Here is a 26,344-nt window from a genome sequence, read left to right on the forward strand (position 1 = left end):
ATTTTAATACATATCTTTACCTTTTTTTATCTTGATGCTTGTATTGTTCTGCACGGAAAGCTGTGCAAAAAAATGCTCAATGTATTGCATGTTCATTTTATTGTATTTTTATTGTATTAGGTAACTAGGCTGTACCCCATTTGAAAGATGTTGTCATTGTTAGTATTTAGATATTTTATACTGTATTACAGAATAAAAGCACATTTTTTCACTTGATTAATGGAGGTACTTTTAATGAAATGCAATTGTTTAGTTATTCAATGGATGAATGCTATTGGTTGAACTAGTATTTGGTTTATGTAAAGCTTTGTTTTAAATGAATGACATGTTGAGTGGGTTTTCTGTTTTTGCTGTAATATCAAATGGGGATCGAGAATTGTAAACTTTCACTGGTATCACTGTAGACTAGAAAAATTTTGGTATCGAGGCAACCCTACAACAGTATACAAATGAATATAAAGAGCCATAGTACATAAAAAATATAAAGAACATATTAATTTATTGAATAACATTATGGCATGATTAAAAACTACTCAATATTTTAAAGCTCTTCTTCACTAATGTGACTACTACTTTTTGGGAGCTAAAAGATTCAATAATGTACCTCCAGGGTCTTTATCTGGATTATATTCAAGTGCATTGCTACAGATGAGGTCAATATCCATCAGAAAATCCTTCACAGTAAAATATTTGTGTGTATCAATTTTGGTCATAATTGTTGATAAATCCATTGGTTGTTTTATTACTTCTAAGTAGTCTGAAACCTGAAAGAGAAACAAGCGTGGGTTAACCTTTATATGAATAAAGAGGATACAAAGACACAAATTAGCAACTTTCAGCTTTTCCTTTACAGAGGTTAATAGCTAAACTAAATAATTAATCTCACTTCTTGTTCAAAAACTCATCACCACTTGATAAAACTTTCATCCACTCTTCTGCCATATAAACAATAACTTAATATATATTACTGAGGTAAATAACATCTGTATGGAAACATTAAAAGTTGTTAGTTACTGATTACTATTGTATACATGAAAAACATGTTAAACTTTGTAGATCTTAAACTTAATAAGATATTTTACTTGTTTATAAGATCATAGTTAAATCTGTTAGTGTCAAACTTTACAAATAAAAGTCATGAATTAGCCTTTTAAAGAACTAATCCGTGTAATAAAGTTAAATTCCAATACACTGATTTTGCCTGCTCATTTTACACTACTCCATAATGTAATGTCTGATCATCTTCCTTTCCCGCCCAATTATATTCATTTTTTCAAACTGAATGAGCAACAAGATTGGATGTGTAAATTCAGAATCCTTTCTTCCAATCCTGCAATATTTTAGAAAATAATGTGCATATAACTAAAATTAAAAAGTTCCTGGAATAGTGATATAGCATGTGAGTGAGAGATCAGATTATGCACACATTGTTGTGGGGTGGGAGCGCAGCACGTCTTGTAGATTTGCACATAAACTTTATGTTAGCACATTGTTCGAACTGAGACATTGAGCTGAATGACCAAGCACACGTCTAACCCAAACAGTAATTAAAACAATATTACATGCCGAAACCAATTCAGACCTGTTATAGCTGCTCTACAGATGTGCTGTACTCCCCACAACAATGTGTGTGAAATCTTATTTTTCACTCACCCGCTATATCATAGTTCCGGAAACTTTTTGACTGCCCCTCGTATGCAGCATATTACATATTTCTGTAAGTACAGTGATGGAAACATAGGGAAAGCTGGAAATCACTTTAAAGAAAATGGCTGGGAAATACTAAAGAAAACAGATATTTTTCTGGTAGGTGCATCAAACATTTTTATTCAAGGTAGTCTATACCTGCGGCTGACTCAAACCAAAACCCCACACAACAGCAGAATACTGACTATTCTGTTCATAGCTTAGGTGAGGGAGTTTGTTCTTTAAGACTTCAATGCAGGGGCTGAGTGAAGTTTGGTGACTGGTGTGTTCATGTTATAGTAATGAACTGGTTCTTTAATTGGTTACAGGTTTTCTTTGCAGACTGATTTTGAGCTGCAAATGTGAGACACGTTTAAAATCATTAAAAATAAACCCAGGTGATAATCAGTCTTTTGTATGTCTTAAAAGAAATGTTTAATTCAAGTCAGTCAGTCAGTCAGTCACTTTTGCTTAAATCTGCCAAGAGGAATGAGTCACAATTAGCTGCAAGCAGTATACAAAGCTGGTAGATACCTACTATAAACGATTTAAGATTTAATAAGAGGAAAAAGAGAATCAACAAAATATTAATATGTAGGGCTTTCATATGCATGTAATCAGGATATTCTAGATTTTGACTTTTAAAGATATCTGCTGAAGGATGATGAATTTTACCTTTTAAACTTTGTCTTGAGTATAAGTGTTAACAATAAAACAAGACACTAGCAAGTCATTCAAGTATATTTTGAAATCCATAAACATTTAAAAATTTCTCAAGGGGAAGAATGTCTGCAAGACACTATACAAACTACACTGATGTAATGATGTAGTGATGCAATAATATCTCTTTGAGCACTGATACAAATTTTTGCATAGATTCACAACAACATGAGACATTTTTCCATGTTAATACAATACAACAGTTGATGCGTAGGGAAAAGAAGAAATTTAAAATGCACCTCTTCAATATCAACAGGTTTGGAGAAGATATTAAAGCGCTTGTCAGTTGCCAGCCGTTTGGTCACATCCCTGAGAAAGAGTCGCAGTTCTCTCAGAGTATTTTCCTCTTGGTCTGCAAGACGTTTCTTTTCCTCTTCAGAAAGTTCCCGGGGAGGTGGTGGAACAGCAGGAAGAAGTACTTCCAAGGCACGCATAGCTGCAAAACACATGGACAAGCATAAACAGATGAAAACAGAACACAAAATAGAGGAACTGTAAAGTGAGTTTAAATCAACAGTTGAAAACCCATAACAACAAAACACAAATCTCGCCTCTTGATTAAATGTCCATGGGTGACTAGAATCTTTATTTCACTATCTGAGCTTATTTTTAACCAAGAAGACTATGCAACAAAAAGAAAGTCAAAATCACCAAGTAGCACCATTTGCACCGCAGTCACGCAGGATCTCATTTAGGAAGTGATCATGTGTTCTTTTTCAAAAACATAGAATACTAGACCAACACAGTGACATACCGATTAGCCCTGTCAGATTCAGAGATTGGGTACAATTGATGGCCCACTCAAATTTTTATATTTTCTTTCCCAATATATGCATAGATTTTTCTTAGGCGACTTTCATTTTCCTCTCGCGTTCCCAAAGATAGTAGATAAACAGACTGGACCTGTATTAGTGGGCTTGGGTACGTGTTACAACATCCTTACCTGGATAGTTATCTCCTGTGTGGTCTCTTTCTCCCCTTTAAGCCCTGAACTGGATTAAGCAGGTAAAGGAAATACATGAATCGATGAACATATGACAAATAAAAACCATAAACTAAACATGAAAGCCACAGCTTGTTCCTCTTCTGCAAAAAGATGCAGTTGCACACGAACCTGAACTGAATAAAGACAGTTTGAAAACGTTTTGTTACAATTGTAATTCTAGATATTATTATAAGATTGTTAATTACAAGTTTCTTGGCAGGGAAATGACTTGAGTAGCAAGAAAAGTGCTATATAAATATAAAGAATTATTATTATTAAAACACCACATTGTAGGTAAATGGGTGACAAATAAGTAAGCATTTTATGTAGTTGTTTTAACTTTTACTAAATATGGTGTGGGTGATATTTTAGCAGTGCTAAGTGAAAAAGACGGTGGGGGTGATCTACCTGAAGACTACTACATACCACTCCAAATACAAATGCATGGAGTGGGTGAATTGGAACCTGAAAACAATGATTATATCCTTTGTTGGAGGCCACCACCAGTAGTCAAAAAATGGTTGCTCAAACTCCAGTTCAAAATTAACATGGCGATGCACAAGGTTACAGGTGAGACGCCTACATTGTCAGCAGTAGGCAGACAGATCAATTGTCCCTTTGAAAGGTTACAATCCTCCCAAACCAGACACACCTTTACAGGAACATTATACAACAGTTTAAGGAGAAGAGGATGGCAGTCCAGTTCAGGCAATCTCAGTCATACAACCAGACAGACATGCCTGCCCAGTACTCAGTTAGTGAAAAAGTCGGGATCAGGAATCTTCCCCCTCTCCAAAGTATCAGATAAATTACAATTAAACTGGTTCCAAAACATCCTGTGACCTATACTGCTGAATGGGCATTGCTTAGAATCAAGAAGGATCATACTAACAAAATAGGAAAATTCAAGCGTTGGTTAAGCATTAAACAATTGACAGGGGGCAGTGAATGTAGCAAACAGCAATACGTGAAAATTTCCTGCAGCCTCAGTGGCTACTGCACAATGGCTGTTTACTCTGGGGCTGCTGGGAGAAAGAAGATGAGGTGCTGAATTTAGAACACAGCAATAAGAAACTGGGTTAGGTTCATGGTCATCTTTTATGTTCTCACAGCTGCTGCAATTAATTTGGATTACAACTGCGGACACCACAAGGATTACAGTTTTCACTGGATTTGTGTTTTGTACTGAGTTGAATTCATTATTGTCAAAGTTATCTTCAAACTTCCACTAATCCTCTCCAAACTACCTCATCATGGTAGGATAAACTTTTCATTTTATTCTGGGGGCTGTTCATTTGGTATTTCATTTTCATTAAATATTGTCCTCTTTGCATCTGAGAAACTGGACTGTATTTTGGATTGTGATGTGAATGTCTAGCATTTAATGCCTAGCGTTTTGTTGGCTTTCTTTTTAGTCTGTATTTAGTTAATTATTGCCGCCCAACTTATCTGCACATTTGTTATTTGGTTACTTACTTCTGTATTCATTATTTATCTAATACACTCGTAATCATTGGTTTATTTAACTACTGCGTTATGAGTCTCTATGAGTGAGTGTATGTGACCCAAGTCAAGACTGTGTGTGTCCTAGTGTCACTTGAACTGATGTCTGTATAAGTTATAAGTTATTTCAGCAACTACAAGCCTATAAATCTACCCTATAAATGTATTAAGTCTCTACTAATACATTTAATTACATTCTATTACCACAGTTATTTCTAAATATAACTCATTTTTACAACAATATTTAATAAACAAAAATGTGCTGTCTCTTGCACTACTTAAATAAACAAAAATTATAAATGCTGTAATTTGTAACCAACTATATGAATGCACCAAAATGTCTATGTGTACTTTTTCTGACTTATTTTCAGAATATGTTTTTCAAGTGACTACAGGTATAATAATCCTTTCATCATGAATGTCATCAGTGGATTAGTATGTCAGGAAAGAGCTGATGTGGACAGAGCACCACTGGTCCTACTTGTATTCTGTGTTTGGCAGTTTCATTACTTCACATATTCAGTTTGTTAAAAGACATAGTACTGCAGAGTATAAGATATTTAGGAAAAAAAAAACGCAAGCAGCAGGATGTCTCTATTTAACACTGTGACACACTTGGGAGGGGAAAAAAATAAGTTAAGCTGAAAACATTATAAAAAAGGGACAAATATACTCTTGATGGATACAATAAATAATTTTAAAAAATCACCTTCACTCTAAAAAGAAATATTCTAGAATAAAGTGCTGTCTTAAAACTCTTTACATCTTAAAACTTCTTGAAAATCAGGCAGAATTCTTTTTGACTAAATGATAAATAACTGAAGTCGAGAAGTACTTAGTTTTCTTGAGATTTCCACCCATTGAGTAAACATCTAGTCAAGTATTTGAAGGTGAAATCTTGACAAGCTTTAAGAAGTATCTGGATGATATATTTGGACAGACTGTTTGTTAAAAAAAATGAGCTTGATGGACTAAATGGTTTCCTTTCACTTGATAAATTTCTTGTGTTCTTATGTACATAATCATGCTATTCTTTTTAACAAACATGTTCAGATTTGCTAAAATATGTTAATGACTGTATTCTGAACCTAATGCAATTTACCAGTGAAAGCAATACTATATGAAGATTTGGGAAGTGAAATGATTTTACTCATTTATGTTTTAAACAAGAAATTAAAATAATTCATGTGCATGGTATTCATAATTCTGCATAAAATACCTTATACACCTACATCTGACATTCAATATTAACTTTCATGTTACTATATGGCTCTGAAAAGAATTATAAAAGACAAAGAGTACTTTTGTGTGTACTGAAGCTCTAAAGTAAACATGTCTCACTAGGAAAATAAAATCTAACTATGCCATAGGTGGTATACTCAAACCTATTTGACACAGTGATTTCAACAAATGAACCAGTGCATTTTATCTATTCCCCAATAGACAGAGTTTGTTCTGTCCAGGCAATGAATCGCCACAAAACAGGGTTGCAAAGAGTGGAATGTTTTTATACAGTATGCACCAAAAACATTTAAACATCAACATAATCATAGTAGAAAAGGTATGTTTACTACTATAATGATGCTGATTTAGTATACATGCTTTGTGTGATATGTTTTGAAACAGACACCAATAGGCATCATTGAAGATTTTTTGCAATATTTTTCAGCTGCTTGTGCATGACAGGGTAGAATGACAGTGCCTGACCCGCACGATCAACATCAACACATTGTGTTATTGTAGCCTAGCACTGCACAAGGAAAAGTTGCTGCATTGTGAATTGTGTTTAGAAAGCAGATGTCCTTCTTGCCCTTGCACTTGGATTTCCTCCATCTTACCCATTTGCCACACAGCTACTGCACCATGCTGCATCTTGATGCATTCACGTGACCAGGATCACCAGACATATCATGGCAGTTCAGTTGTAAAGTGCCAAATGAATTAGTTATCCTTCAAAATAAAATCTTTTGCAGTTCAGATGAGGCATCATTATACTGTAAACATGGTCAAGCTAAAGGTCCAGCAGTGACAGCAAACATGATGTTGCAACACTGTATTGACTGTACTTGCCATTCCACTTGGTTCCTCAGCTGGTGTAAAGTATTGAGTTCCAGATGCACCCAGAGCTTGCTTCTCAGTTTTTAGAATACGATACCAAATTGTGCTCATTTAGATGCAAGTACTTTATTCACATCTGCATTCCCATGTAACACACGAGACTTTCATCAATACTTATGTCATGAATGGTAATAAACACCTCGTGCTTATTTATGATGATCACCTGATGCACATCGCACCATTTCTGCAGTTTTAGTGCACAACCAGATATCCCCAAAATTCCAAGCCTGATTCACATTACACGTGAACACCAAAAAAGAATATTTGACAAATAGTTACATTTTTCATAACTACACAACATAGAGCCTAAAAAAGTACAGATAAAAAAGAAATCAGGACACTCTGAGTGTAATATGTATAACAACCTGCTTCTCGCCCAATTCTTAGCAACAGCTGCAAAACAACATGAAATGCAACTGAAATCTAATTAATGGAGAAATACTTACTGGTTCCAACATTTTATGATGCAGGATTAATTTGTTACACTAAATCATTAAAAAGTCTCTTACACATTTTAGAAAAGTACTTTTTCCCAGAGGCAGCTTTTTAAACTCAAGGAAGAAAGAATAAATCAATTTCTTAATTTATTCACTTAGATTTTACCATCTCCAGAATTTCTTTGTTACTTAAAAAGTATGCAATAAATACAATGCTGTGAAAATACTTTGTCCCATTCTTAATTTCCTCTGTTTTTGCTTATACATAAATCTTGTTTCTAATCTTGAAACACATTAAATACAACAAAAAAAAGACAACCTGAGTAAATTCAAAAATTTAAATCCAAACACCCAAAACTAGCAGAATCTGAAGATAGCTACACTAGACACTTGGCAGAGCATCACCAGAAAAGATCCCCGGCACCTGCTGGTGTCTACAAATCTCAGAGTTTAAGTAATCACTGCTTGCAAAGGAATTGCAACAAAGTACTAAATATGACTGCTTTAATATACCTGCCATTGCTATCTCCCAGATATTGTCTGCAATGTGCCTTTAATCACGTCTAAATTGTTTTGATTTGTAATTTTAAGCTGTGGAGCAGAGGGATAAATCACAGATAAATGTATCTTTCTCCCAAACATTATGGAGGGCACTGTGTATCATCCATGTGAAAAATTGCCACCCATAAACTTAATATTAAGTTGTCCCAACGTTAGCAGCAACAACTGTAATCAAATGCTTCTGGTAACAGGAGATCAGTCTTTGGCAATACTGTGGAGAAACTCTGGCCCACTCTCCTTTACAGAATCATTTTAATTCATCCACTGTGACAAAGCAAACTATTCAGATTTGAGAGAAGTGTATATGTAAAAAAAAAATGTAATTTCTTTATTATGTGACTGAATTGTATGCAAAAAAACACTTAAAAGTATGAAATATGCACTTTAATCACATCTGGATTGTTTGATTTATAGTTTTTAACTGTGGTGCACAGAACTAAATCAAGGAAAAATTTGTCTTTGTCCCATTAAAGAAGATTATAAAGATATAGATCCATTTATTGGCATTGAACATTGGAACATATAAATAAAACTGCATTTCACTTTGCCTTTTAGGCTTTGTAAAAAAAAAAAATTGTACAGGGCACTTATGACAAAAATAACACAAATTACAACAATTAACCAAGGTACTATAATCAAAATAAACAATTTATGATGGCCAAAGCAGGTCACACCCCTATCATCCATAACCACGGCCAATTATGCTCCTCACTGGCTGGGGAGATTTCAGGCAAAGACCACTATCACTACCACTTACCTTATCTAGCCGTACTGAACAGAAGCAGTACCTGCTGCACAAATGCATACGTATTTTCTTGCTAGCTTCAACATCAAAGGGAACATTGCTTCCTTTTTTAAAGTAACGAGTAGCGTAACACAATATTTTCTTGCAGTAAAAATAATATGTGTTACTGTGTTATAACAGAAGATTATTCCCGTCACTTCTTAAAAAAAAAAAAATGCGTCATTTTGCAGATATTATTGCCTTTTTCCCCATAAAGACTTGTACCTTCCATGTGAAGTTTGCGCAAGGTCAGCAACCAAAACAACTTGTGGCAGCCAGTTTGATTGGCACATTGATATTCTACTAATCAGAAGGTGACAGTGTTGAAGCAGTGTCACATACCGAACAACGTCACAGCAGAGAAAGCGAAACCCTGCTGATAGAAGAAGAGTTGTGACTGTTATTATGGGCTTTAAGAGAAAAAAGAGATAGCAGAGTGTCAGATCCATTAACTAAAAGCAGTAAATGTAGGGCGAGTATAATATTCTTGTGAGATGTTGGCCAACATGATGAAGAGATGCATTTCAGATATTTTTGCATGTCTATCTTGTACTTCGAATATCTGTTGCATTAAATAAACCCATTGTTCATCATTCTGACAATCACATAATCACCAGCCTCTCTCAGAAATTTACTATCTTAGAAAATCAAACACGCAAAAGAGCAAGCATGTCAACGCGTCTGATGACATTGCTGTTATGCAGCTCTTGTGATCAGTGCAGACTTGTAAACTTAAAAAGTACTGAACAAAATTTATAAGTACACATATTATTCTGCATATGCCGAGGTATAAATTTAATCTGCCCAGGGTCACAGGGAGCCACTGATCATCATGGCAGCACTGGGCTCAAGGCCAGAAGCCAATGTGATTTAGCAGTCGGACACGAGTGCAGGGCTCTTTAGTGCTGTGTCTGTGCCTGCTCTTGGTGGTTTGCGGGGGCTGTTTTTAATAGCCAGCTTCTTCAGGTATTGCACCCCCTAAGAAAGCAGTCGGCCACCTGTGGAGTGTGTCCCTCTCAGATCTTGACCTAGTTTAGTTAAAATATACATATAAAACACAAGAAAATTAACAAATCTGGCTGTTTCTGGTCAGTTTCAGGAAGGTTCTTAGGTATAGAATTTAATATGAAATGTCCAGTTTTTCACACAAAAAAAGAAAGAGTAACACAAAAGTAACATTACATTTTATAATAAGTTACTTAGTAACATTGTTACTTTTTTGTATGTAATGATTAATGCTCCCTAACACTAGGTGTTATAAACAAGCACCAGTCAAACAATACATGGTGAAAAACAATATGGAAATAGGGATAGTTATATAACACTCTTGCTTCATCCCATTATTTTTATAAACTTGAATGTTAACGATTCTAATGATTACACAAAACAATTGCGGTTGGCTCTAAAAATCGCGATCATGTAATAAAGGTGACAGGCCTACAGACCATTTATCCCAAACTAGTGTAATTTCATTGAATGCTACATGTGCTAGAGGTTTTGTTTAAAGCAACTTTTAAAAACATTTAAACCAAAATTTGATCGAGTGAAAATTGCTGAATAAGCACATAAAAGTAAGAGATAAGGAGCAAATAAAAAAAGAAGAAAAAAAAAGCACTGCATTGTTTTTGCACTCAAACCTTGAAAAGGACAACTAGGCATTGACAAGTGAAACCAAAGAAGAAATAATAAAAAAACACTGCTTAAAAGAAGAAAACTGAATGTATTAAAGGAGGTTAATTCTAGTTGGCAAGGAAATAAGGTTCTGTAGATGAGAGATGTGCAAAAAAGTAAAACTGATCTCATGTCATCTTTAAGGTTTTGAGAAATGAACTTTAATCATCTCTATATTAACAATCACACCATCAACAAAAACTAACTTGCGTAAGAGTTTCTCTCATTGCAGTTAAGAAATGTTTAAATTAAATTGTTTTCTCAAGTTTATCATCAATATGGAATTCTTTTAGGTTTGCTGACAAAAACTGAATAAACGCTTAATTTGCATTTAAAAACAAAACACTCAAAAAGTTGAAGCAGATTTTCCACTGAAAGATTTCATCAATTGTTACTATAAAAAAGAAATGCACGCACAACACTAAGTGAACAAAATACAGCAACAATACAGAAATAAATTAGCTTTATATAGGAGCAGCCGGAAGTAGAAGAATGACTAGTTAATAACTGCCTATATTGTAATCACCCATAATGAAGACTGTATAATTCCCTCTAATTTGAAAACCTAAAATAAGCTTCAAGACATTGCATAGCTTCAAGACTTTGTACTGGTATCACCTCCAAAATAAAGAATACACCTTTTTTATTTGAATATGTAAATATTTTTTTCAATAATTTGAAAAATGGAATGTCACCCATACCTGCTTTTTTATTTCGTGATGGAGGTCTTGCAGACTGAATTAAGATCAAATCTCTAAAAAACTTTCTACGATCCACCTCATTTGGCCTTTTTAGATTGACAACTTCACCATATTGGTTCCTAAAGATGCTTTTCACCTTTAACAGAATAAAAGATAAACAGTACATGTTCATAAGGATATTATTTAAAAAAGCCATTTAGTAATTTGTAAACAAGCAAGCACATTAAGACAAGCTGTAATGTAACACTCATCCAATAATAGTGCCGCAAAATATTCCAATATTAGACATCTTTTGCAATCGTAACAAATCCAAAAATAATTCAAAATATATAGAAATAATACCACCGTTATAACAACAATATCCAACCCTTTTTCTAAGTTACGTGTCTCTCCGGAGCCATGATCGGTTAATTTCATAATAAATGATGCACCACTGACAAAGACCGAACAGTATAGTTTTGAGAACTCATCCAGACGTCCGGCAACAATCGTAGACACGTATGGATCTTATTTACTTCTGCAGAAGAAGAAAATCATATTAAACTGTCTTGCAACAATACACTTAAGGTAAAATTTGGCAGCTCTGATCTTAGACTTTCGGTACCAGCAAAAAATTTATATCCGCTGCTAAGTATTAAAAAGCTCAGCGAATCTTAATTGCTTTTTAGACATCATATTTATGTGAAGCTGGGTTTTCAGTGGTCGCTGTGATAAAAAGCAAATACCGTGCGAAAATTAACAGAACAGGAAATGTGGGTGGCAGTCTCCAGTATGATTCCGAGATTTGAAAAGATGTGTAGTGAACAATAGGATCATCCATCTCACTAATTATTCCCATCAATAAACTGTTTGTGATTGTTGTGATGTTTGTTGTTGAATCTCTTTAAATAAAAGATTATTGCTGGTTCTTAATTATATTAAGTGCAAAAAATATAAATTATTTTGAATTGAATAAATTACAACATACAAAAATATCAATAAATATTTAATTTGAAAGCTCAGTCATCATAGTCAACTAATTTCGAAAATTATCTCCCCCATGTCTGCGTGGGTTTCCTCCCACAGTCCAAAGACATGCAGGTTAGGAGCATTGGTGATTCTAAATTGTCCCTAGTGCATGTTTGGTATGTGTGTGCGCGCCCTGCCTGGGGTTTGTTTCCTGCCTTGCGCCCTGTGTTGACCGAGATTGGCTCCAGCAGATTGCGTTGCATTCAAAAAAAAAATGTTTTTAAATGTTAGTCTATCATATATCCTCCTTATGGCATTTGCCACTTGATTGACATACAGGGCAGCCAGTCTGAGATCTCTTTTCTTCTAACATACTGGTCATCCCGCACGCACGATCACACGCGCAAGCTACTGCAAAACTCCGGCTAAGTGATCTAGTTAGCCTTCCAATTTATATCGACTAAAGAAGGGATTTAAAAAAATTGTTGTTTATGGGTTGGATGTGGAATTGGATGGGGATTTTTTTCTCTCACAATTTCACAATCGAAGTGTGTTTGTCTGATCTGTCAATCTATCATTGCTATTCCAAAGAAGGAAAATGTGGAAAGGTACTTTAGAACTATTCATAAAAACTATGAAACTGACTTCCTTCCTAAAAAGTGATATGAGAAGGGGAAATGAGAGGGAACTAAAATCGCAGCTAATCGGACAGCCATCATTTTTCACTCGGCTGAATTCAAAAGCAAAGGCAGACACACCAAAGCATTATACTGGGTGAGCCACTCGATCATTAAGCATAAGTCCTTTCAAAGTGGAGAGATGATAAAAGATGTCTTAGTTGAGGCAGATGGCTAGGGAGAAATTCCTGCTGATATTTCAAGACCCCTGGCCAGAGTAAAAGGAGTTTCTCCTTGTCATTAAACATGCAGAATACAAGCAACTTAATAACGATCAATGGCCACTAGACTTGGCATTTTTTTTTCCGATCTCACCAACGTGTTGAATTAGCTTAATTTACAGCTGCAAGGAAAAGAGAAAATCATGGTCAATATGATTAGCTCATTTAATGCTTTCAAACGAAAAATGCAACATCTGTCCTCAAAGCTGCAGCGCCTTGATTTGGGGAACATCCAAAACCTCGCATCAGAGCTGGAGACGCAATGGAAGTCATGTGCACAACTTGACAGCATACGCTACAGAGCAGATTGAAAACCATCTGTCAGACTTTATCTAATGGAAAAAAAGTAACGATTCCAGTGTTGCCCAATGTAGTGGAGTAAGAGTAGTGTTTCTTCTTCACAAATGTACTCAAGTAAAAGTAAAAAGTATGGTGCAGTAAAACTAGAAGTACATTTTTTTTAAAAGTTACTCAAGTAAATGCAACGGAGTAAATGTAACTCGTTACTACCCACCTCTGATACTCAGGGTATATATATAATTAAAAATATATATATAATTAAAAAAAAATTTAAAAAATTGCAAAACAAAGTGTGTCCTGAACAGAAAAAGCTTTGAAACTGTTGGTCTATATATAACAATAGAAGAGGCAAAATCATTATTAATAAATTTAAATAATATCTCACCCCAACCCTACAGTCTTGAAGACATCATCAGTGAAAAGGGAAACATAGTATTTCAAAACAAAAGTGATGTTTAACAATTGCTGTTTCCTCTTTTAGCTTCCATCTCTCTTTTATTAAGAGCATGAAAAGAAACTGAAAAGAACCTGAAGAAGCCACCAACTTTGATTAATTTAATATACTAATTTCAATTAAATCTTAAGCAAAGCACTGTTATCAGAAGAATAAATATTGAGGACGACTCAAAGGAACCAGAGCTCAGAAAGGTCAATCAATGACTTTCTCCAAAATAACATTCAAAATCATCTGCTTGGTGGATTTTTGCTTTTAAGCCAACAAAGTCTGAAACAACAGATTTCACATATTCCAGCTGTAGTGTGATATGTCCATAACTGTAATCTATAGTTGACTATAGCTGCTGCCCCACTAGTGGCTGGTGACCAAGGGTATCCTCATTAGATGTGCAAAAAAACTGTACTGCTTACAGGAGGAGCATCTGATGTGCAGAAAACTTGTGCATAGATTGATTCAGAGGCTGAGAGTTACACTGAAAACCTAGTTGCTTCTACTTGACCAACATGAATTTACTAAATAACAGAAACTAATTAAATGAACCTTTAAACTAAAGACCAGTCTTACATTTTCAACTAGTCTGACTCACAATTCAGTATGTACTTCTTCTCTACATTCCTGGTTGCAATAATTCACTATTTTTCAGGGGATAACCAAGCATTTGAAAGCAACAAGTTTGGAAATTATAGAATGGAATGTCTGCAGTTGCAGAATAAAGTTGTTCTTACTGTCTCAAAATACTTGTGTCTCTCATGAGGTTGGCTACCATCTGTTTAGTACACAAAAAGAAAATGCTGTCACATTACAAAGTAAATGTTAAACCAGCTCACAATTTCATTACAACATTCAAAAGTTAATTTTGAAGAAATTCTAGTATATTCTTTTGACACTTGTGCAACTTAGAAAATTGCTTACTTATAGAAGTACAAGAATTTTTAGTTTTTACTTGATTTAATTAATACTGTATTTTTCCCTAAATCCTCCTGGCAACTAAAAATAATAAAAGACAGAATTGTTAATAAAAGTAACACCTATTACATTTTTCAATTCTAAATTCATTTTTAAATAGTTGTTTTAGTTTATTTATATATTGTAAATATCCCAGAATAATGTCAAGTCAAGTCAAGTTGGGGAGCATGCACTGGTACAGTGTGTTGCTGCACCCACTACACGACGAAGCAACTCGGGATCCCGGTCTGGTCCAGCCACTCGGGTCACCAACAATGAGGATCTTATGAGCCGGATCACCTTCAGGGAAACGCGCCACATGGCCATAGTGCCGTAACTGACGCTCCCTCACAATGTATATACTGTAATGTGCCTCATTCGGGACTCTATGAGCAACAGCTCATTCGACACAAAATAAAATCAACAGTACCTCAGGTCACTGGATAGCCTCCATGTCTTGCAACCATATAGCAAGACAGAAAGCACCAGGACTCTAAAGACTTGGACCTTCGTCCTTTTGCATATATATCGGGAGTGCCACACACCCCTTTCCAGCGACCTCATGACACACCCCATGCACTCCCAATCCGTCTACTGACTTCATAGGAAGAGTCACCAGAGACATGAATGTCACTGCCAGGGTAAGTAAAACTCTCAACAAGGTCAACACTCACTCCGCAAACAGAGACACTGCTGATGGCTGTGCCCAAGAGGTCATTAAAGGCCTTTTCAGAATAATGACTATATTAAAAATGTTTACCTCTTCATGAAGTTGTCCATAAGGGATTTCTGAGGTAGCCAGAATTAAGATCGGTGTGAAAGAGGGGATATCCTGCAAAAGGGTTACAATTGTAGTCCTCACCATATCATTCACTGAGTCCCACCATTCACTGATCATTGGCATATAAACCACACATGGGACTGTTCTCCGTGCTTCACGAAACACCTTAAATTAAAATGAAAAAGATGGATTTAAAATATTTCCATACAGAAACATGTTTCTATATTGTTGTCTTATTCATTTTGTATTGAGTAAATGTCTAACAACAACAATGCATACACATCAAAATAAAAATTTATGCATTGATCACTGCAAACACTCAAGTCAGAATCCAGACACCCTGAACATAAACAGGAAAACTATTCAGTAAATATGAATGAACATGTGCTCTGTAGGGGACACTAATTTTTTTCAGATCAGTGGTGCTATATTACTTCCATATGCATTAAATAGGGAAGGCAGGAAATACTTCAAATGTGACCATGCAAGACAGGCCACATTTGCTTAAAGATAATAGAATTTAATTATACTTAAAAATCATTTGCATTATTTCATTCATAATATATTTATCACAATGTTGCTCACTCATTTTTCACAAATATTAGCAAAGGTGGTAGAAAATTACAACTGGATGTAAACAATATCACAAAGGTATATTACAAAGTACACTTGGACCTCAAATCAAAGCCAAACTTCAGTTACAAGATTACTACAAATAACAGTCTTGCAATAGTTTGGCATTACAGACTGGAAGACATGGGAGTCAAAAAGCTGACATTCAGCAACTGAACATCTGGAAACAAGATGATGGCTACAAATTAATAGAATGCTGCTGGTGGGTTCAAAGAATTCATTCAACTAGGTAAAAACAGGTTTGTCACTGTGGTGTGGAAATACAAAGCCTGAAAAGCAAAATGCTTACTCTCCAAAAATGGAAGATGAAGTAGCAGTACAATTCCAGCTTTAAGAACCTACAAGTATTTCCTCAAAAAAATGTTTGAGAGACATATGAGAAACTTGTTGAACCATTGTACAGACAATTCTTTAAACTGCTAGACCAACCAAATGAAGATAAAAAGCATCTTGCATGTGGCTTCAAAGCCTGGTGCTCAAAGGAGAGACAGAGTTTGTTGCTTGCAGCTCATTAATGGGCACTGGACATCTCACGCCATCCAAAAGCATTATTAAACATGAATGCTAATGGGAAATGCAAAATGTGCAAAACACTTCATGAATACATGTCACATACTGACTGGGTGTCCAGTGTTATCAACTACATTATACCTTCAAAGGCACAATAAAGAAGCAAACTATCTACATAGGGGGGTTTGTAAAGAATCTGGCAATGCAGTACCTAAGCATTGGATTGATTAACACCCACAACCAATCACAAACATCAGTGACAATAATGCGGAATGTGACTATTAACACAGATACAGTCATTCCAGTATGCCAGTCATAGAGTACTCCACGATACATGGGCAAAAACATGCCTAAGGTTACAATTCCAGATGATGCTAACTTTCTAATAACTGAAACTGAGAAAATGAGCGAGTATTGTGTTCTGGAGTAAAGTATGAGTACGTGCATGCTACACATACAGTCACGCATGGTTTTCCCAAAATTATACTACAATACATTAACTCTGTAGCCAACCGTTTCAGGTTAATAGTTATGGTAAAGTTTAAAAAAAAAAAAGAGAGAGAAAGAGAGATGGGTATAATTATTCAAGATGCTAAGGCTAGCTGGATTGCTAGTACTAAGGCACTGCACAAAGATACATTTCTGCTCTTGAAAATGCTACTTGAAAGACGTGATTAATACTACCCAGATAAAACTCAAACATTTTAAAAGTTACTAGACTCTTACCTGTGCACAAGACTCCTCTGGGGTTTTGGCACTTACAGAATACAGAGTTGGTAGATCTAATCTATGAACAGAAAACTTCTCCAAACTGTGTAGCACCGCTGGAGCAAGATGAGTACTTTGACCAGAGCCCCTGTCTCCAGCCAAAAGCAATCGAGGCCTGTATGAAGTAGGCTGATGATAGGCAGACCTGAAAAGCATAAATGTCACATTAAGAAATTACCTATGATTTCTACCTCAGAAATACACCAAGTCAATTTTTTATTTTTTGCATATGGTATTAGTGCAACTATGAAAACACTGCTATATAAAACGTGTCTATCACTGTTATTGCTAACAACTGGACATCTAGCAGGTACTAGCTCTTTCCTTGTTTGAGGTGCAAACATAAAATAGGATGTAAAACTGCAATCATACAGTGAATTAATGTTTTAATTTGTGATAAATTGCAAGTAGGGCATTACACCAAGACTACATCTAGTTTCAGAATTATTCAGTTTTGCGAATGAATCTGAAAGGTGTATTGGACAGTGCTGATGTTAAAAGTGGCGGAAGATGAACTATTTTAGTGTACTAAAATAAGAGACTAACTCACATATACAGAAGTATGTCGATCACAATTTCTACTTTTTGTGGTTTATGCTGTATGTTTCTTGTTTCAGAAATCAACATGGAAACTGAAAAATTGAACATCTACTTTCTAATGTTCAGAATAAAATGTCTTTACTGTAAAGACTGATTTTAACCAAGTCAATGTGCACCAAAAACAGTACTAGTCCCCTTCTCATGCCACACCAAAACTTCTGGGCAGCCGAATTAAGATGTGGAACAATTTCTCTTGTAACAGTCTTTCAATATTATCAAGAGAAGTCAACATTTCCAAAATTCTAAGAAAGAATCAAAGGCTGATGGTGCATGAGACAGTAATCAGTAAATTGATTAGTTATGGGTCAGTTTAATTCATCTTCATAAACAGCTATATATGAGCATTACTGAGTGATGAGAACGTTGACTTGTGAAATTAAGCATTACTGCATTAAATGTTCCAAGGAAAATCTTAAGTCAATTAAATCTGAAAGGGAGAAATTTAATAAGCTGAGTATGTATCAATATGATGCTGGATCCAAAGAAGAATCAAACAACAGAATCAAGGTGATTCTGCAACAAAAAAAGGTCAAGTCAATGCCAGCAAGATAATGAGCAAAACGTTTTTAGTAATTAAATGCCTCAAAATATTCACGCTAACAAGTCAGTATTAAACTTATTTGTTTTGATGTGTGCAGTAGTCTATCAGTGAAAGTCAAGGAGATGATCGTGACAATGCCACTGCCAAGTTTGTTCTGCAAAATTATGACTTGGAAAAGATGTCACACGCACTGAATTCTTTACTCCTGCTCCACCATCTAATGGGGTTTTTCCACGATGACATCTAGTCAGAGAGTGGTTACAGCATGGGTGAGACAAAACATTATATTTGAATAGTATGGAAAAGCTTAGTGAACCTTTGAACAAGCATTTTACTTATGTTTATATTAGCAGACCAGGAAAATAACTTTTTGAGGATCACTATTTAAGGTTTATGACAGCATTTTTAACTCATATTGGAAGACAGGCATTCTCTTTAAGAACTTCTGATATACAGAAAGATTCCTTGTTCCACCAGTTATTTTAAATCATTGAGGTCCTGTTACAGGTGTAAACACTGTCCTTTGTTAAGGCAACAGAAGCCTGCAATTCTGTTGCCACTTTCTTTGCAACGTTCTCAATGATTTTCAGTGTGAAAAACTCACAATAATACAAAAGGTTGGGAAGGGAGCAAATGCAGTTTCATGGCAATATGTAAACAATATATACTACAACATTCTCAAGCTTTCTTTCTCTAATTTAGGGTAGTAAGGTAAGGTTAATAACTAATTTTTCAAACTTGATATAGAACTATTTTATTTGGCAATATAAAATTTTGAATGCAATTTTGGGTGCATATTTTTCTGGAATACAAACCAACCAACCAATCTTAATATTAGTTTACAAGGATAACCTGGATATAAATATGAGCACTGATTATGTTGCTCTAGGACAACTACCAGCAAATGATAGTGGGACTTGAACAGAGTAAAAAATTTCATGACAGAGTAAGTGTCCAGTGACATGAAATGATTCCAAAAGATGGAAGCATTATACTGGCTTTGTGTTTATGACTTAAACTAATCATCAGGAAGTTGTACTCCATTTAATAAAATGAAGCCAGAAATAAAACCTGAGATGCCTGAGACAGTAGAAAGCCTCTCCTGGCTTTAGGCAAGAGTGGGTTATAAAATAAAAAAAGTCTATTTCCATGCATAAATTTAAAAAAAACAGCAATTTAATATGTTGCTAAATGATACTTTCATATTATTAGAACATATTGCTTTTCCACACTTCTCATCGTTGATAAGGTATAGTTCAAGTGGAAAAGGAGTGAGAACCACCACAGGTGAGCACTTAAAAAACAGCAACAAACCATAGCTGACTATAGTTTAATGTGCAAGGCATCCATGTCCATATTACTGTCACAACCTACCATAAACAAACAGCTTGATGTTATAGTTTGTCATGCACTGCTTATTTAAGTAAAACTATACAGACCTCAAATTTCACACCAGATGTTGCGTTTCTCTTAAAATTATATTATTATAGTACTTTTGTTCCTGCTCCTTAATTTACCTTTCCCAAACAACTGGCTTGTGATGTTTGGCAAGAATCATTAAAACTTCTGTATCTCTCTTGCAGGAACCTTAAACATGTGACGTTGTGCCAAGAGATTGACCCAGGACCGTCTCGCAATGACATAGAACATGAGATTCTTACAAGACACGCCCTACTTACAACTAAATAAGAGCACAGGCAGCAACATACTCAATCGTATTTTGGCTTTGAGCACACAGATCCAGGGCTCTCAGCGCATAAGGACAATACATTATAAATGAAACGTAGACAACTTAGCGAAGAAGAAAGCAGCGCGGAGAAAAGAGACTCAAAAACACTGGAGAGACAAAAAAGAAAAAGAATAATCAAGGTGCAAATTCAGAAAATAAGGAAAGTAATTATCAGTCTGGAACAAGAGGAATGAAAAAAAAAAGCACGCCCAATCCGGATGTTGGCGCTATACACATGCAGAACAGGTTAGAGATTATCAAAGCAGTGGAATTCAAAAGGCTCAAAAAAAAAAATCATTGGTGCAATACACATGTGGAGAAAGTTAAAGAATATGAAAGTAGGAAAATTAGAAAGTATTTATATATAAAAAAAAGAAAAAAAAAGAAAGTAAAAATCGCAGTAGCGCAAACAAACAGAAATTATTACTTGAAAAAGGGACAGTAATCACCATGGACCATGTGTCATTGAAACAAAAGCAGGACAAAGAGAGGTCAGAAATAAAAGACAAGAGTAGAAAACAAAGTAAATGTCATAATGAGGTTAAAAAACAAGGGAGCCAAACACATGCAGAGCAGGTTAGAGATAATAAAACCTGGAAATCAAAAGACTTAAAAAAAAAAATAAATAAAAATGTAGGCGCGAAACACATGCACAGAAAGATATAGAATATGAAAGCAGAAAAAAATGGCAGTGTCAAAACAAAGAAAGTAAAGATCGCATTAGCACAAAGAAAGAGAAATTATTACTCAAAGAAATAACGAAAAGGCGAATAGAGTAGGTGATATGTCAGAAGTATGTAAATATTGTAAGGCTTTGAGAATTTAAAAAACGGAGTTTACCTCACATGCATTCACAAAAAAAAAAAATTATTAACTGCTGATGATGTACATCATTTTGTCTGTGCTGAAATTTCAAACAGAGAAACCTATCCTGAATTATGGTACAAAGTCATTAAACACATGTCTCACTGACCTCATTAAAAAGATTCAGCACATTAGGTCTCGAAAGATTCCAAATATTGTTTTTACAGAAGTTCTGAAATAAAAGTGAAACTAATGAAATAGCAACAATTCAAAGAAAAAAAAATCTTAAAAGTGTGTATCCGGAAAAACAAAAACAGGTTGGCAAGCGAAGCGGCCGGGGGCAAAGCCCCCTAGTTTAAATTAAAACAGAGATGGGAGTAAGGAAAAAAGATCAGGTACTGCACTTTCAAGGTTAATAATATTGTAGCAGGTGTGTGTGCTAAATTATCAAGCAACAACCTAACCATTTGTCATTTGATTAAAATGTACAGTAAATTTTAAACTCAAGATGTAGTAATTTATTGCCAAATAAGAGTCTAACAAATTGCTTCAAATAGTAATACTGATTACACAGCTCTGTGGTTGCATCTACAACTCCTGGCAAAAATGATGGAATCACAACTCTTGGGGGATGCTCATTCAGCTGATTTACTTTGTTACAAAAAAACAGATATGACACCAAACTATTTTATTTAATAGCCGGAGATTCTGGCACTGTAAAACACAACTCAAAAAATTAAATGAAATTGTTGTAATTAATGGCATATTCATGTTCAAACCAAGTTTAGGAAAAAAAAATTCATTTCAATCATTTTACAAATAGTACTTTGCTGTACCTCCTCTGGCTTTTATGACAGCTTGAATTTTTTAAAGGCATGAACTTCATTAATGAAAAATAATATTCTTCATCAATAAGCTTCAAATTTTCTTGTATAGTAGTTGACAGATCAACTAAATATTGCACATATTAAAAAAGGCTGAAATAGGTGATTATCATGTACAGAGGTAAAGTATCTTCCTTTAAATAATGTATAGTTTCCAAATCGTTTGTAAATATCATCCACAGAACAGCAGATAAATTGACAATGGATAAGCCTATTTCACATGTGTCACAATTTAAAATGCAAATCAATGCTGAGGAATATTCTTTGCTTCTTAGAAAATGCATCGTTTTAAGGCTTTTGTTTGGCTTCTGGTCCCGTGCCACACAAATGCTAGGAGACACACTTTTTTTTTATATATCGTTATCAATATATGTTTTTTAGCATGATACTAAAATATATATATATATTTTTTTTTTTTTCCATGAGAATATTTAAACCCTTTCGGCCCTGACATCCTTTTACTAGTACATAAATATGCAGCCGTTTATGTAAAGCACAGGTATGTTTGCATCCATTGGATTAGCACAGACTGGAGAGACTGGCATACGGTCTGCGAAACACGGAAGTGAAAATGGACGCTTCCGGACTGTGCGCACCACATAGTAAGTAGCTCCACTTTCAATTTTACTTCCTCAAGAAGATTGAAATATCTGGAAGCTATTGTATAATAATAGTGAACATTTTTTTGTTTTTTTAATTTTTGAGCTTCCTAGACACCCCAAAGGTAGAATATCTCACAAAATATTTCTTCCCCATAAAAACAGAAAATCCATGGCCAAAAGGGTTAAGTTGAACATCATTATGTATGTGCATACAAAAAATTCTTCCTTTTCTAAGTTTACACATGTCATACTTTCTTATCTGAACTAATCTAAACTCATTTGCTTGAAATAAAATTTGATGGTGATAGTTGCAGCCAAAATAGTAAAAATGTAATCATGACCATCAAACAATTAATGAGGAGCTTGACTGGGTTTAGAGAGCTGCTTTATAATGTTTAAATTTGCCATTCAGGTTTTGCATTTTGTAATGTTAAGTAACATCCCCTCTTGCCTGTCACCTGACCTGCATTAAATCCGACAATCCACCTCTTCCATGTGTTTTATGAGCCTAAAAGGTAGCTTGCTTGGGTTGAGTCTGACTGAGCTAAATAAGTCATGCAGGCACCTGGGCTTTGCTGCAAACACTGTAAATAGGTCCGATTCCAAGAATGAATCACTGCATTCCTGCTTTGGGATAGATTCTCTTGTACCATACTTGGTATTGGTTAGGGATGGGTCAGTTTCTGTGGCAGAACTATAGGCAAGGGCAGGATCTGACCGGAAATGTTGAAAGGAAGGTGGGTGGGAAGATCTAGTAACCAGTGGAATAACACTCATCAGCCTTCCTACGAAAGACAATGCTGGGATAATGGAAAAGAGAATTTGTCCAATAACTTGATTCCATCCTGTCCATGGAACATCAGACCAACTGTTCATCTTTGATCAGATTTTTCAGGGCAGTGGGAGTTTGCTAATCCTATCTATATGTGCTTTGTGGACTGGGTTTATTAATGTTTACACCAGCGTTTCCCAACTTGAGGCCCAGGTGGGCCGCAGCCGACCACGGATGAAACTGTGACCTATCCCCCGAATCACGCTCAATTTCCTGATGGGGACAACCCCAGTGGAGTTGCATTAAATTCAGTGAGAGGGAACCCACCAGGTTGCTCCCGAACATACTGACAGGTAAAAAGCTGGGTCATAACACCATAAAGAATGGTTGTGAAGCACTGTATTACGCCATGGTGTCGTGTCAAACGTGGTACAAGAAAAAGGAGTTCTGTGGGCTACTATTGCATGTTTTTTAGTCTCAGTATTATTGGACAAGAGGGTGTGTTTGCATACTTAATATTAAGTTGAGGCACATTGTCAGTATTGGACTCAGCTAATCCAATTACCTCCTGTCCTGTCTATGTTTTTTTTGAATAACATATTAAGGTACAGACAAAATGTGGACAGTATTCAGACTGGAATCTTTTGTTGTGTATCTCTGCTGGTAGCAGTTGATGTCCTTCGGGTCTCATTAAACCTTCATCTGTAACGTACAGCGGAACAGTTTACACTTGAGTGTATTATTTGTGCTCAAGGTAAGAATTCTCATTTCCAAATTCATTGATCATGATACTGTCTCAGAAAAGACTTACACTGGGTATAGTGTAAGCAACTGCACCACCTTAGGCAGTTCAAATGCCTCAGCTTCTTAATGAGTCAGTATAGAGGCGACTGTGGAATTAATCAGTGATCTGGTGCAGTCACAGCAGTTTTGTGAAAGCTGTAACCAGATTTTGGTGGTGAAGTGGAAGCTTAGTACCTAGGCAAAATAGACAGATGAGTTTATACCCTGATCCTCACTTGTGGACACTACTCTGTGCAGCAACTGAAAGAATGGGATCTTGAATACAAGTAAGTGAAATGAGGTTCCTATTCAGGATTCCTGGATTCCCACCCCATAGTGAGGACAATAGCTTTGCAATATGAGACAATTCAGAGTAGAACCACTCATTCTTCAGGTCAACAGGAGCAGGTTTAGGGGGTTTCGGTATGTAGTTAATATACCTACTGGTCACACTTGTGCTTTGTACACCTTCCATGGATGAACAAGTCATAGCCCCCTGAGGGGAAGGCCTAGAGCATGCTAGAGAGATTACTTTGTAGCTGTTTTGTTCTGTTATACTGCCTTGGAAATTATGAACACGTGCTTGAGGATAAGATGGACTGATTGACCCAGTTTGGCTCAGTGTATTGCTACTCCAATCCTCATCAGGCAGTGACGAGTAGAAAGAAAATGATAAATGTACGGTACCAATTAGACTTGCTGATGCTTAGGATGTAATAAATGGACCATGAATGTTACATAGTACATTTGAACACTTAAGACTGTCCCAAGTTTCTATTCAAGTACAATGTTTAAGGTGATCTATATTTGTAAGTTAACGTTCTCTGAGTCAAACTAATACAGGAAGACAAAGAAAATTATAAATCTTGTGTTTTTAAATCACTGATGGCATAGTCCCTGTGAAATAAATGTTGCATTTAAAACCCCTGGCAAAAATAGAAGAGAGATTGCAACATTTAGAGCTGATCACTTTGTAATGTTTGGGGTGAATGTTGAGTCCTTCTTAAAATATATACATACATTTTTCTTCTTTGTTTGATTGAGTTATATTTTGTTACAATATAAATAATAAATATAAACCTGTCATCACATCCCTGAGATTTCCCAACTCAGCATTCTCCATTGTGTGCTAAGGATGCAAAGTTATCATGGAAGAATGGTTGGATAGATGGATAATGACAACATACTGTACATCATTTTCATCAATAAATCTGAAGGACTGACAAAAAAGCAAGACTGTCAACACAATTGTTTATAAAATGAAGAGTTTAAATGTAAGTAAATGGGCAGAAGATAATAATACTCACACTGTGAAATGAAGGAATGGTCTATGGGAATTTGCTGATGGTGGTTTCTTTGGAGATCCTGAGTGAGAATGAAAATCAAAGATAGAGGGAGCACCAATAACTTCATCGTCACTGAAAATGTCATCCTCCAGGAGCTGTTCAAAAATATCTGTTGAAAGAAGAAAAATGAAAACATTGTCTATTTTAACCTTAAATGTATACTGGAGGAACTGTTAATAGCTTCTTCATAATTAGGTGTAAAAACAGTCATTTTAACATGTTTCTGTTTAGCTATACTTTGTTTAAAATCTTAATGTTTTTAAAAAATCCCAAATAAACAGAATTAAATCTTTGTGAAGCAGTTATCACAGCAATGTAGAAACATAGTTTGGCACTGCCCTCTTATCTGCATTGTCATATTGGTTCTAAAAAAGCGATACCATTTCGTCTTTGGTAACTGCGCCACATACAGGCCGAAGGCAGGATTTAGTTTTGGGGCGGAATTTATCAATTTATATACATGCACAAATTTTTTCATTAATTTTATGCATAATTTCTTCCAATTCTTTAACTTTTATTCAGATTTCAGGGCAGTTTAGACCCGAACTCCCCCGCTTACAGCTCTCCCTCCCTTTCAACAATTTTTAATAGCTTTTCAAGGGACTGAAATAAGACGCAACAGTTACATATCGAATAATTTGATTTTTCTTAAAAAATGGATAAGTATTTAAAGAAAAATCTTTCAAATACTACCGTTTTGTCATCTGAATCAATTAGTCCTAGTGACAAAGATACTGATATAGCTGCAAATAAACCGAAAAAACAGAGTAAGAAAGATCCATGTCGCAAATATAACAACTACCGTATCTAAAATTTGGTTTTGTTGCAACTGGCAATGAATTTGAGCAGCGACCTCAGTGTCTCATTTGCTGTGAGA

The 26,344-nt window shown here is 35.3% G+C and overlaps 1 protein-coding gene across 1 annotated transcript in view; it reads right to left on the bottom strand.

Moving 5' to 3' along the window:
• atad2b (ATPase family AAA domain containing 2B) overlaps window positions 1-26,344 on the bottom strand; it is a 222,741-nt gene that overhangs the window by 45,149 nt on the left and 151,248 nt on the right. The window contains exons 17-22 of the mRNA XM_039748204.1: window positions 25,429-25,576; window positions 17,365-17,551; window positions 15,475-15,660; window positions 11,167-11,302; window positions 2,646-2,842; window positions 605-764 (exon numbers count right to left, since the gene is read on the bottom strand). Coding sequence (XP_039604138.1) covers window positions 605-764; window positions 2,646-2,842; window positions 11,167-11,302; window positions 15,475-15,660; window positions 17,365-17,551; window positions 25,429-25,576 — 1,014 coding nt within the window. The remainder of the gene's footprint in view (window positions 1-604; window positions 765-2,645; window positions 2,843-11,166; window positions 11,303-15,474; window positions 15,661-17,364; window positions 17,552-25,428; window positions 25,577-26,344) is intronic.

This window comes from Polypterus senegalus, chromosome 3, assembly GCF_016835505.1.
Source record: "Polypterus senegalus isolate Bchr_013 chromosome 3, ASM1683550v1, whole genome shotgun sequence".
NCBI classification, from domain to species: domain Eukaryota; kingdom Metazoa; phylum Chordata; class Cladistia; order Polypteriformes; family Polypteridae; genus Polypterus; species Polypterus senegalus.